General features: G+C 37.8%; 1 protein-coding gene across 3 annotated transcripts in view; it reads right to left on the reverse strand.

The window, feature by feature from the left end:
• Positions 1 to 14,940, reverse strand: part of LOC144976762 (uncharacterized) — a 181,830-nt gene that overhangs the window by 90,735 nt on the left and 76,155 nt on the right. For all 3 annotated transcript variants that reach the window (XM_078921164.1, XM_078921166.1, XM_078921165.1), the window contains exon 4: positions 14,287 to 14,375. In XM_078921164.1, coding sequence (XP_078777290.1) covers positions 14,287 to 14,375 — 89 coding nt within the window. The remainder of the gene's footprint in view (positions 1 to 14,286; positions 14,376 to 14,940) is intronic.

Here is a 14,940-nt window from a genome sequence, read left to right on the forward strand (position 1 = left end):
CGGACTGCCACTAGCACTGGCAGGAGTTTCTTGGTGCTGTATCGGTGGTGTAGTCTGGGTGGTAGTGGACGATAGAATAAGACCAGACCAGACGCGGGAAAATGATTGATCAATGGCGGGCAAATGGCCACAGGGGACCAATTTGGGGTCCGCTGCTGTTTGGACAAAGGGCCACATCTATCCCCCCAAGACCTTGGCATTAATCGTGTGGCCTTTTGTCTCATCCATAAATGATGACGGTCTGTCGCCGATCGGAAAATAATGACCAGTGTGGTCAGAGTCAGATGGTGTCCTTTAGATTATGTCCTTCATTTGTGTGTGTGTGTGTGTGTGTGTGTGTGTGTGTGTGTGTGTGTTTTTTTTTTTGGGTTTGCTTAAGGCTATATACAGAGATCTATGTCAGGTCATCTGAACTTGTTTGGGTAGAAAAGTGCCAGAAGACAATAGAGAATAAAAATTTTCGCGGCGGTGGCGGGGTTTGAACCTGCGACCTTATTGGTACGACAACTCCGCCTGGCAGATGAGAGCGTGGCTCTACCGTGTGAGCTATCCTGCCCGCGAGTTTTTTTTTTTGCACCAGGTTGGGAACAGGCAGGTTTAAAAATGGGTCAGGGAGGTTCCTCCATGTCTACCGTCTCACGCTGATTCGTGGAGAAAAATAATCACGTGACAGTACTATTTTTACGTGTCGTTTTGACACGCAAGCGGTTTATATGAACCGTAGGGAAACTCACCTGATCAAGTTGTTGGGAACGCTGACTCCACGCGTACTCAACACTAGGATTGACCACCACTAACCTCCACTTGCAACAACTGCCACAACAGCTACTGCTGCTGCTGCTGCTGCTACTAATACTACTACTACTACTACTACTACTACTACTACTACTACTACTACTACTACTACTACTACTACTACTACTACTACTACTACTACTACTACTACTACTACTACTACTACTACTACTACTACTACTACTACTACCACCACCACTACTACTATCACTACTACTACTAATACTACTACTGCTACTACTACTACTACTTCTACTACTACTACTACTACTACTACTACTACTACTACTACTACTACTACTACTACTATTACTACTACTACTACTACTACTACTACTACTACTACTGCTGCTGCTGCTGCTGCTACTACTACTACTACTACTACTACTACTACTACTACTACTACTACTACTACTACTACTACTACTACGACTACTAATACTACTACTACTACTACTACTACTACTACTACTACTACTACTACTACTACTACTACTGTTCATACTACTACAACTACAACGCATCGTTTTTATGCACCTCCGTTGGCGGTGATGGTTAATTAATGAAAATGTTACTGCATACGACCATGAGGTTTAAATAATTTAGGATTGTAGTTTAGCACGCTGCTTAGTGATTACCGGTGTACGTTTATACAATGATAATAAAATAAAGAATATTCACAATAATTTAAAAAATCAAAGGTAAAAAGAGACATGGCACACAAATACTGATCTTAAATAAACAAAGAATTTTAGAAATTTTTTTTTTTTTAAACACGATAAAAAGTTTTTGAAAAAAAAAAAAAAGATGTTTTCTCAATAAAGTAAACTTTAAAAAAAATATATGTTTACAATGGGAATCGAACCCAGTACTTTCAAGGTTAAAAAGTCTGACAGCTTGTCCACTGCGCTACGGAGCCACCTAACTGTCCATCTCATTTAATAAGGTCCTTCTAAGACATTATTTTACCTTCAATGCAACTTCTATTTTCTGGTTCTATATTTCGATTTTTTAGTTTATTGTTATTTTTGTATAAATTTATTAACAAAAACATCCTACATATGTCACAATATAACTTTTGCCATGTCCGAATACAGAAACACAATATCGCTGATGAAATTGGGTGGAATGCGCATCGTGACGGAGGTGCATAAAAGATACACCGTCAACGGAGGTGCATAAAAACACTACGTTTAAAAAAAAAAATTGTTGTTGTATTTTTGCAGCAGTTATAAATTTACCAATCACAGTTGTGCAATAATTTATCACCTAAATATAGTAATAGACCTACAGAGATAGACCCTACAATGCACTCGATTTGTGTAACGTACTTTTTCTGCATCTATCCACACTAGCTACCACTGTAGACACAACTCAAGACAACAATAGTGTGGTCTAATTTCTATTGCTAACTTATATTTCAAACTTCAACTACAGTATTATAGTATTATATCAAACATTGTTAAAAAGTATTTTATCTTCTTCTCATTCTTCTTCTTAACAATCAAAAATACGGTAGGCATACATTGTGTAGTGTGTAGTGTAGGCTAGCCAACTGCACACCCCTTTGAACCTTGAACGACGCGCGCGCTGACCTATGGCCTTGTCCGACCTCTGTCATGGCTTTCCCATTGTGGCGATGCTAAAAATAGTGCAGGCTGGTTGGCGAAGAGGGTTATTCTCAGATGACGTCACAAAATGGCCCAACCTGGTGCAAAAAAAACAACTCGCATCCTGCCCGCCACCGCCGCGAAAATTTTTATTCTCTCTTGTCTTCTGGCACTTTTCTACTCACTTCATCTCTTGTTGTTACCAACATAAGTGCCTGCTCCACTCACTTTTCAGAACTGAACTTGTTTACAGCATCTGCGATACGAATCACAATGCCTACACCAATGAATGGAGAATTGAATGACGGTTTATTACAAATATTTATATCAAGAATAACAGATGAGAACAAATCAACTCCTAGTATAGAAAGATTAATACTTTGATGATGATGATGATGAGGATGATGATGATGATGATGATGATGATAATGATGATGATGATGATTATGATGATGACGACAACGACGAAGACGTCGATGATGATGATGATGATGATGATGATGATGATGATGATGATGATGATGATGATGATGATGATGATGATAATGATGATGATGATGATGATGACAACGACTACGACGACGAAGATGATGATGATGATGATGATGATGATGATGATGATGAGGTTAATGATGATGATGATGATGATGATGATGATGATGATGATGATGGTGATGATGATGATGATGATGATGATGATGATGATGATGATGATATTAATGATGATGATGATGATGATGATGATGATGATGATGATGATGATGATGATGATGATGATGATGATGATGATGATGATGTAAACGACACGTATACAACTACACATAACACCGTACAGTCTATGTATACAAATAGGCTCTGGTTTCTTTGTAATTAATACATAGATAACATATAATATGCACAGCGTAAATCCTTGCTCAGTCCCCTGTCTTCATTAGGCACAGAATATTCGAATATTAATAAGGTCAAAATGGATGTGAGATGTTTTCCATTTGCCGCAAACAGGACATTATTCTCAATCTATGATTATTTTTTTGTAATCTGTTTTAATCTTATACGTAAAAGGGGGCATTTTCTAATGATCATCAGCTTGACATATCTAACTTTCCCCTGTCATATTTTAGTATACTATCGTTACTTGTTCAGACCTGCCTACTGCTACAAAAACTTCGTAGATTTACGAAATTTGGGTCCAATTTCAGAACTTCAAGAGCACCATCAAAAACATTTAAATTGAAAGCTGATGCCAGAGTGCACAGTATTATACCATTCTTTCATTTATTTGAATTTATTAAACGAGTTATTTTTATCATGCCAAATAACACAACGAGCTTGCGAGTATGTGTTATTGCACGATAAAAATATAACGAGTTTAAATTGAAAGCTGATGCCAGAGTGCACAGTATTATACGATTCTTTCATTTATTTGAATTTATTAAACGAGTTATTTTTATCATGCCAAATAACACAACGAGCTTGCGAGTATGTGTTATTGCACGATAAAAATATAACGAGTTTAATAAATACTAAGAAATGAAAGAATACGTTTATTCTACCCCTCCAAGTAAGAATATTAAATATTCACCATAATTTGTATCTTTCTCCATAAGCTTGAATGACAATTTGACCCAAACAACCAACTGTCTCTTACACCTAATTTCACACCAATAAAATGTGCGAAAATATTCTGCAATCCTTGTATTGATTTTTATCCAAAGCGTTCAAACCAATATTCAGCGTACGCATTTACTATAAATTGATAGGATTTTCCAATAAGAGGGGTGGATTAATAGGGATTTTGAAGTGTTATGTCATGATTGTGAGGGTAAATTGGTAAAGTTATCCATAGCGATACATTTTCTGTTTCCTAAAAACTACGAGTTTATAACTTTTCAAGTAGCCAGCTTGTGTGTGCCCCTCGTATTTTGTACCAACATTTACACAGCCGTACTCTGGAAAATCCCATATTTGAAAATTTGGCCAGAAAAACTCGTCCTCCAAATATCGATCGATTTAAATGACCCTCATTTTGGTAGAAACTGTCAAACCTGGGACTTTGCGAAACTTCTCCTCATCGATATACGCACACTCTTTACACACACATTACTATATCATCTACCTTAAATTAATATATTAATTGTCAAAATTAGCTCTTCTAAACAATTAGGTTTTCCATTTTTTTAAAGGTATCCAAATTTCCACTGTTTTTGTTATCATATGAAAGGGAGCTCCACAACCTATGCGCAGTTTGCTCAATCTGAGATAATACCAGAGTGAAGGTGTGGCCACATTTATTGTGTTCTTGGTGTTTTTGATTTCTCATACTTCACTGTAACCCAATTTTTCTCATTAGTTTAACTCACTAAATCCGAGAGATTTTTGCGACTTTTCAAAATTGGAAAAACTGTATTAAAATGAGTATGTACATACTATCATTAACATGTAAAAATGAAAAGCATTAGCTTTGATACAACTCCTATAATTTGTCTCATAACAATGTTATAAATAGGCATGGGGTAAAAGTAACCTTGTTAAACTATGGATATAGTCGGTGTTAGGGTTGAGTGAGTTAATTGAGGTCGATGTTGTATAACCAGTAAACAACAATTCTCTGGAGAAAAAAAAAACTCTCGTATTTTAAAATTTGGCCAGAAAACTCGTCCTTCGAATATCAATGGATTTAAATAACCCTCATTTTGGCTCTCAAACTCTAAAACCTGGAAACTCGCCCGGTATTCCTTAGTCCCAGGTTTGTGAGTTTTTGCCAAGATGATAAATAATTACAGAACGAGTTTTCTGGCCAAATTTTTAAATACGTGTTTTATAAAGAGTAAGGCAGTTAACTTATTAAAATCCAGATAACTAATTAGAACTTCACATCACAATGTACCTGTACTTCATCGGTCACAAATACAGTAAATGCCAAGAATTATGACCTTGTTAATTTCAGACAGAGTGAAGAGTGATTTCCCCTTGCTTTGGATTAACGTGTTTGAAACCCGGAACTGGAATAATTTATTCATCGTGACCCAGCATCTGAGAACGGTATTCTTTCGATGTGATTTAATTGGTCAGCATAGAATTTATACTTAAATAATGTGAAGACTAGGTATCTGCAAACCTACCAACTATTGTGCGGCTATGTGGTCTAGTGGTATGACTTATGACCCTCAATTTCAAATCGGAAGGTCCTGGGTTCGAGCCTCGCTCGGCGCATAGTTGAGTCCTTAGAAAAGGTTCTTTACTCACATTCTCTAACCGTACTCAGGTGAAAAATGAGTACCCGCCGTTAACAGCGTTGTTTCTGTCCGAAAAAAAAATGGTAACATCGCCTAACAGGCGCCATGTCCCGTCCTAAATGTTAAGTGTTGCTGTTGGCCAGGGACCCCCTATAAAGCGCTTTGAGGGCGTTTAGTGGATATTGCGTTATATAAAAGCTCAATATTTTTTTACTATTACGAAAAATCCGTAAAATTACGAACTTTTTGCTCCATTTTCAGAACTTCATGAGCATTTCGAAGTCATTAAAACTTACTCAAAATGAAAATTGATGCCAGGGTATATAATTGTAAGGATTTTGAAGTATTTTTTTTTCTATCATTGTGAGGGAAAATTGATGATTACGAATTTCTAGATTTTCAGGTGGGTCGGCATGTATCCGTTATACGAGTTGTTATTTGATTTGTTTTTTTTTTTGTTTTTTTTGTTTGTTTGTTTTTTTTTGGGGGGGGGGGGGGGGGGGGGCGGCGGCTATGTAGTCTTGTTGTTTGACAGTCGAGCCTTTGAATCAAAAAGTCGTGGGTACAAACCCCGCTCTGAGTCTGAGCGGCGCATCGTTGAGTCCTTGGAAAAGACTCTTTAGTCACATTCTCTCACCGTACTCAGGTGTAAAATGAGTACCTCGTCGGTAACAGCTTTGTCTCTGTCGGCGAATAATTGTAACATCGCCTTACAGGCGTTTTGTCTAGTCCTACATCGCTGGTTCGGATAAGTAAGTCTAGTCCTACATGTAAAGAGTTGCTGTTGGTCAGGGGCCCTTTGTAAAGCGCTTTGAGCACGTTAATTGGATATTAAATCTAATTTTTTAAAAATTAATTACGCCCTTACCTTTCGCAACGGCACTATTAGATACCGTCGCGTAGGCTTTCCATAAAGGAATATAAATAATCCATCAAACAAGATATCTAAGGTCAACAAGAATCACCCGTGTTGTCCATAGTAAGCAAATTAGGGATTAATAATCTTGTCCAAGGAAAAAAAACCCGAAAGTGCCTGAAACGGGGCTCGAATACGGGACCTTACGGGTCACAGTGCAATGCCTTAACCACCCGACCACTTCCCCCCCCCCCCCCCTCCGCTAGTGGATATTGCGCTATATACATGCTCAAGTTTTTCTTCTTCTTTTTTTTTTTTTTTTTAGAAGAAGGAAGATACACAGTTCTACGAGGTGAGAGTAACCAAACGTTCCTAGATATAATACGACACCCATCTTCTCAAAACGGTATAGATAGTATGCACTTGGCTAAGAAGCTCATAACATTGCCATCCGGAAGTATAACGGAGCAACCCACAAAACTGTGTGTAACCATGAACTTTTAGAGTCTGGTTAATACAGTTTAGTGAGCATTACTCACAAACGCGGATGGCAAAATACAATAACAAAGGCTTGAGTGACGTCATCTTCATTCTATCTATTGTGTCGGGATGAATCCGACCCCTAAAAAGTGAACTTGGAATTAAATTATATGAAATACGAAAGTTATTAAGATTTTCTAAATGTAAGAAATTATATTTATTCGCGAAGACCTGGTGATCACCGATCAGACATTCTACCAGTGAGGATGAGCTTTTTTTAATTTATAGTGTAATATCCACTAAACGTGCTCGAAGCGCTTTAAACGAAGTCCAACAGCAACACTTAACATATAGGATGAGACACGACGCCTCTTAGGCGATATTACAACATTTTCCTTTCGGAAAGAGACAGCGCTGCTAACGGCCAGGTACTCATACACCTAAGCACGGTGACAGAATGTGAGTAAAGAGCCTTTTCCAAGGACTCAAACTATGCGTCGCTCGGGACTCGAACCCAGGACTTTTTAATACGAAGGCAAGTGTCATACAACTAAACCACATAGCCGCACATGCAAGGACTCAATTATTGTGCGCCGCTGGGACTCGAACCCAGGACCTTTCAATCCGAACCCGAATGACATACCACTAAAGACCACAAAATTGAGCTTTATTTTCAAAATTGAGCTTTATATAGTGCAATATCTACTAAATGTGCTCAAAGCGCTTTACAAGGGGTCCCTGGACAACAGCAACATTTAACATGTAGGCGATATTACAATCTTTCGGACAAAGACAGCGCTGTTAACGGCCAGGTACTCATTTTACACCTGAGTACGTGAGAGAAAGTGAGTAAAGCGCCTTTTCCAAGGACTCAACTATGCGCCGAGAGCGAGGCTCGAACCCAGGACCTTGCGATCCGAAAGCGAATGTCATACCACTAGACCACATAGCCGCATATTATTACACCAAATCTGTTACCATGTATATATATATTTTTTTTTCTCTCAAAGAAACATTGGTTTGAATACATCCATGCACTTAAATTTCAAATTCACAACCGATTCAAGCTTGATGTTGAAGAGCTGTGACGCCGGGTTTGTGGCCTTGTTAATGTCAATGGCGGAATGTTAACATTCGAGATATAAGAAACACGCTAAGGTTTTTTTTCTCCTAGATTTGGGCTGTTTTAATGTTCGCCTTTTCCCCTTGACGTGTCTCTAACTTTTGTGGCTTTTCTTGAAAAGATATGTGACCCATCGTCTCAAAGTGGTGTTATGTCGGATGAACTAGGTGATAGAAATCGACTTTAAAGCCTCAAATATAAAATTTTGGCTTAATTTCTATTCGTTATGATGGAGAATAAATACAATTTCTTACACTGAGCAAAACTAGAAGACAGTATTTCTTATCATTTTGATTCTATATTCACTTCTTGGTGTCCGATTCAACCCGACATAATACCGTTTTGAGACGGCTGGTCACATATATTCTCTCTCTCTCTCTCTCTCTCTCTCTCTCTCTCTCTCTCTCTCTCTCTCTCTCTCTCTCTCTCTATCTATCTATCGATCTATCGATCTATCTATCTATCTATCTATCTATCTATCTATCTATCTCTCTTTTTTGTTCGCTCGTTCTCTATCTATCTCTCTCTCTCTCTCTCTCTCTCTCTCTCTCTCTCTCACACACACACACACACACACACACACACACACACACACTTTGTGATTTGTTTTTCTTACGTCCTATCTTACCATTCATAGATAACAACAAAATTGACGTCACTCAGATCTTTACTATGGTATTTAGCCAGCCATTTTTATGTGTAGTTCTCACTAAATTGTATCAATCAGACTACAAACAATCGAGGTTACACACAGTTCTGTGTGTTGATACGTTATATTCGATTGGCGGAATGTTGTGAGTAAATTACCAAAGCGCACAGCATCAATAGTGTCTCTTCTGCGGATCAGTGCCTCAGCGGTAGGCGGGTGTCTAGAAGCAGCTGTAATTATTGTTAACTAAAACTGACGTTTGCCATGATAGAAATCAAAATCACCAAGCAATTATAGATTAACTATTTACAGGCTGGTCCCTGTTTTACACGATCCATCCCTAACATTCAATCTTCCCATTTTAAATAAAAAATCGATAGCAATGATGCTCCAAGAGCCTCACTCTCTCAAATCGCTCTTAAAAAAATTGAGCTTTTAAAAAAAAATGAGTTTTGTATAACGCAATATCCATTAAATGTGCTCAAAGCGCTTTACAATGGGTCCCTGGTCAACAGCAACATTCAGCATGTAGGACGAGACATGACGCCTGTTAGGCGATATTACAATTTTTCGGACAAAGACAACGCTGTTAACGGCCAGGTACTCATTTTACACCTGAGTACGGTGAGAGAATGTGAGTAAAGAGCCTTTTCCAAGGACTCAACTATGCGTCGAGCGCGATGCTCGAATCCATAACTTTCCGATCGGAAAGCGAGTGTCATACCACTAGACCACATAGCCACTTTAACTGATCTCTTGGTCGAAACTGAGAAGTCTGCAATTATAACTAACCCATTGTTTAAAAACTAAAGCGTTTATATGGAGCAATATCCGCTTATATATCAAAAGAGTACAACAGTATATATTAACATTTAAGACGAGACGTGAAGCGCCTGTAAGGCGCTATTAGTCTAGATTTATTTATTTTTTCAACGGAGATAATGCTGTCACCGGCCAGGTATTCATCTTACAGTGTAAAACAGAAAAAAAAACTTTTTACCCACAATTTCTCCCCATATGCCGTGCAAGTTACACGGCATATGGGGAGAAATTGTGGGTAAAAAGTTTTTTTCTCCAAGGATTCAACTTTCCGACTAAAGCGGGACTCGAACCAGGGATATACCGATCCGAAGGCGAATGTTATACAGTAACTACAGTGCCTCAGCCGTAAGCAGGTGTCTAGAAGTAGCTGTAATTATTGTTAACTAAAAACCGACGTTTGTCATGCTAGAAATCAAAATCACAAAGCAATTAATTATAGATGGACTATTTACAGACTGTAAAGCCGCACAACAATGTGATAAATTTCAATTTGACGGCGATTCAATCTCGCTGATTGGGGGTTAAAAATACATGACAATAATAGGCTTCAACAGTCGCGACGTCACTTCCCTCGTAATGACGCAGAGTAACTTAGTAATTGGTTCTAAACTATCGGAACAATGGCGGACGCCCTTATGAAATACTTCTCCAACGAGCATAAAGGTGTATCCAGAGGAGAAAATCATTATATTATAGAAATCTGATCGTGTTTTGACTTTTATACAGTCTGATCACATGACGTGTGAAAAAGTTCTAGCGAACATGAAGAATAAAAAGTACCGATTTTCTTTGTTTAGAACCAGGATCCTGGTTGCTGGGCGGACGTGACATCAGACTATTGAATCCTATTGGAAACAAGGAGATAGGAGAGGTAAGAGCGTAGGATTAGGTCCTTTTGTATTGTGATGATTCCTGGATAGGAACGCCTTGACAGCTGGGACAAGACCCCGTGAATATCGCAAAGACATACAATACAAACATAATAAGCTGCCGTATCATCGGTGACGGTTAACCCTCTCCATGCCAACCATTGGGAAATCCTCACATTCGTTACTATCAACCAAGATTGTTATCTTATCGTTCTGATTTATTTTTTGCACAGCGCCAAAATTTAAAGAAAATGTGTTGTTATAGCCATAAAGACACCGTTTTGTAGATTAGAGCTCATTTTGCTGAACAATATTATGTATAGAATTTACTTATTGCTTCTGGTTAAATAAGAAAATTATATTTTTGTGTTGGGTGGGTGCAAAGATTCGGTGAAAATTCTGAAAATGGCTGGTAAGGAGAGAGTTAACTCACTCAATCCTAGAGATTTTTGCTACTTTTCAAAATTGGAAAAAATGTATGAAAAATGATAGTTTTATTCAACTACCATTAACGTGCAAAAGCTATAAAACATTAGCTTTGATACTACGCCTATAATTTGTCACATAATGATGTAATAAATAGGCATGGGGTAAAAGTAACCCCGGGTAAACTACGGATATAGTCGGTGTTAGGATTGAGAGAGAGTTAAAGACCGAAACGCACACAGACCGTGACGATACTATGGTCGAGAATGATAAAGAATTTTGATAAAGATGCAAAACGCTATTTTAAAAATTTTAAATGATCGTGGGTTGAACTTAACGGCTTGATGGAAAACGGTAGTCGTTTACAGTACGTAGTTGTTGAGTCCTAACGAGCCGAAATTTACCCCGGTTTAGAAAGCGTGAAACATGCGTGAAGCATAGGAAGTTGTTGCATTAAAAGGTTATTTTCGTAATTGGACCAAACCGCCTCATCGTGGTAAAAACAGACGTGTCGACGACAACAAAGAATATACAGATGTCATGTTTGTTTGTTTTGAGTTTTGTTGTTGTTGTTATATGTTTGTTTGCTTGTGTGTGTGTTTTTTATTGGAGTTTTTTGTTTGCCTCGTTTTGTTTGTTTGTTTGTTTGTTTGTTATTTGTTTTTTTGTTTTTTTTTTGTTTTTTTTTTTTGTTTTTTTTTTATTTTTGGTGGTGGGGGGGGGGGGTGTTTGAGTTATGATATGTTTGTTTTTTACATGTGAATAATCTGTTGATTGATTTGGACAGCGCTTGTCATGATTTCCAAGTTCGATGGTAGAAGTTGCACCACAAACCTTATGCCCGTCTAACTAGACGAAAAAGACCAGAGCAAATTATGCCTGGACACTATCGATGATCCAACAGCGACATTCTACAATGAAATGATACACCGGATGCTGAGCTCGGCTGGCGCTTTTTCAAAATCAAGAAGAAGTGAATGGGTAAACCCAGGGCCATACTATAGTAGAGCCCTGGGTAAACACTAACCCAAGTTGTGTCGAGCAGCTTTCTTCCAATGGCTATAAACTTTCGTCTACTGGCTGCCACGGAATGCCCACTCTTACTCCAGTGGAATTTAGGAAGCTTCCGTCATAATCTGAAATCACTCCCCAGCCCTGAGTACTATTTCTATAAAATTCATTTTTCAACCCATGATGGAATCCCGATTGCGCCCAGGCTGTGGAATTCCCTTTCTCATAATACTAAGAATAGTGAAAATTTAGAAACCTTTGAAAAGAAATTGAAAACCGAATTATTTAGAAGAGCGTTTTTCGACAATTAACAACATGCTTTAAGTTTTAATTTAGGGTAGTAAGTAATGTGTATGTAAAGAGTTTGCGTATGTGGACGCGGAGAAGTTCCGTATGTGGGTGTACGGGTGTATGTGTGTGAGCGTGTTAGTGTGAATGCTAGTTTATAAAGTCTGAGTGATTGTAAAGCGCCATAGAGCACTTGTCAGTGGATTAATGGGCGCTACATAAGTATATTAAATTATATTATTAAATCAACAAGCTCAAATTCCTAGGAAAACGCGGCCATCCACGATGCACTTAACAGTGAGCCCTTTTTAAAAAGTGTGATATGGAATACAAAGTCTACGGGCTACATATCTAATCCTGACTGGTTGTCAAAATGCTCGATTGAAATTACGATTTGAAAAATAAGAGTTTTGTTGCCCCGGATTTCTCGAAGACCATATTCGGGATTTAAAAATTGCAGTTATCCAGCAAAATCAACAAAGAATTACAATAAATCTTTGATGCTGGGCCAGCTCATGGTGAATAGATAATGCAGTAACTATCAAATCCATTTCCTTGACGTTTTCTCTGAATTATCAACATGTAGATAGAATATAATTAATTGGCTGTTATCGCCTAAGCAGACCATCTCGGGATATATCGTAAAATCCTGGAGCGGTGTTTGCGATTTCATTATCTACCCCGGTGATAATGCCCGCCCGGATAATTCACGATGTGATGATAGTCGTGGACGGGTGGCTTCTGGTTTCCACAAACGCTTATCGGTCGTCACGGGCCACGTGCCAAGTGCGCATGTCTTCGGTTTTAAACTTCCGCTGCCAGGTGTCGAGTGAGTTATAACAACAACGGCTTGCCGCAAGGGCGGTGAGTTTTGTTCTAAAATTAATGAACGGGTCTATTTTATGGACTGATGAACATACTTGATAAAATGACGGAGTTTCTCAACCAACACCAAATTCTGCAAGCCTAATTGAGTCTAATTCAATTGCATTTTAAACGACATATTATGGATGTCATAATCTAACATCTCGAGTCAAGAATCCCAAGAATTATTGATATCAATAACAATAATGTAACACACGGTGTCAATTATTTTTTCTTCTTTTTCTTCCTTTTTTTTTTCGAAAGGCAAGTGACAATACTGTCGTAATCTGAAGAAAAAAAAATAACATTTTAAAAGTTTTGCCAAATATTGATCGATAACATTTTGCTCATTTTGTCGAAACTTAAACCAAGGACTAATGAGATTTGTTCTCAAAATGAGGGTAATTTTAATCGACTGATATTTTTTTTAAAAAGGAGTTCTTTACCCCCCCCCCCCCCCCTCCCCAAAGAAACAAAAAAAAACCCAACCCCCCCCCCCAAAAAAAAAAAAAAAAAAAAAAAAAACCAAAAGAAAAAAACAAAAACAAACAAAAACAAAACAACAAAAAAATGTTTTAGGTTTTTTTCTTTTAAAAAAAAAATCAGAATACGATAATGAGAGTGTAATGAATGACTCGTGAGTGACTTTGAGTGCAAACTGGTTATATCAACCCATCTGTTTGGATAACGCGTTGTTGTTGTGCGTGTCTTTTGATTATTGTGCTACTTGTTATATTGAATTTCCCTTGGTAACCTTTCCCCCTTTATTGAGGTGAGACGGAATGCAATGCATTCATCAAAGACGACAAGCACTTCTTTAAAAAAAGTTGAAATTAGTTCTAGATCAGGTAATGTAATTTGTTTGTCTTTGTGTTTGTGTGTGTATGTGTGTGTGTATGTGTGTGTGCTTTGCTTCGATTTGTTTTGTTTGTTTGGGATTTTTGGTGTTTTATTTGATTTTTTTAATTTTTTTTTTTTTTGGGGGGGGGGGGGGGGAGGAATTGTAGTTTTGTTTTGTTTTCTCGTTTGTACCTTTTAAAAACATTCTGTTTTTGTTTTGTTTTGTTTTTTGTTTTAAACATGCTTTGTTGTCTTTTCCGGGTTAAAAAAAAAAAGAATATGTGAATGTCGGGAGAGGGGGGGGGGGGAAGGGTGAGAGAGGGATATATCTGTCTGTAGTCAGGTATCTGTCCACTTCCATCTAGTTTTTTATTCATATAAACAAAACAAAAACAAACAAAAAAAGAAACAACTTACTTGAAAACAACGGTCATGTATTGTCCCGTAGATGTCAGAGTCTCTGGTAAATTCTGACCACACAGGCCTCCCGTACCTCCGGCACCCGCCTGTGGTGAGAAACAAACAAACAAACAAAAAATTAATATCAAATGATGAGATTTTATCATACCACGTATTATGGAAACAGTAATCAATAAAGATGAATAAAACAGATTTGAAAATAAATAATAAATGAAATAAATAAAATAAATAAAAAATAAAATTTCCTTTATTCATCCCAAAGAGGAAATTTGTCTCTAGGGTCTATACCAAGAAAGACTGGAATAACCCAGGCGTGAGCCGCAGTGCAACGCCGAAAATTTAGCTAGGGCGAGGTGACTTGCTCAATACCACACAGCGCAGCGGCGGGTGATCGAATTCGGTACCTAAGAAATATCAAACACGTTTCGGGTTCAAACCCCTTCTCCAGATAATAAAAAAAGCAATAATAATATTACTACATCACTTAAAAACCGAGACAGACATCAGAAGAGTGGCACGTCTTGTTGCTGGTACCATCTCCAAAGCGAAGCTGTTCTATTCATTTTTGCTCATTACGTTGTATATATACAATCCACAGCTTCTCGCAGCTTTCTATCACTTTGTACGGAAACAGTACGCATGCCTGCCTCC

This window comes from Berghia stephanieae, chromosome 7, assembly GCF_034508935.2.
Source record: "Berghia stephanieae isolate SIO BIC M18660-M18661 chromosome 7, UCSD_Bste_1.3, whole genome shotgun sequence".
NCBI classification, from domain to species: Eukaryota; Metazoa; Mollusca; class Gastropoda; order Nudibranchia; family Aeolidiidae; genus Berghia; species Berghia stephanieae.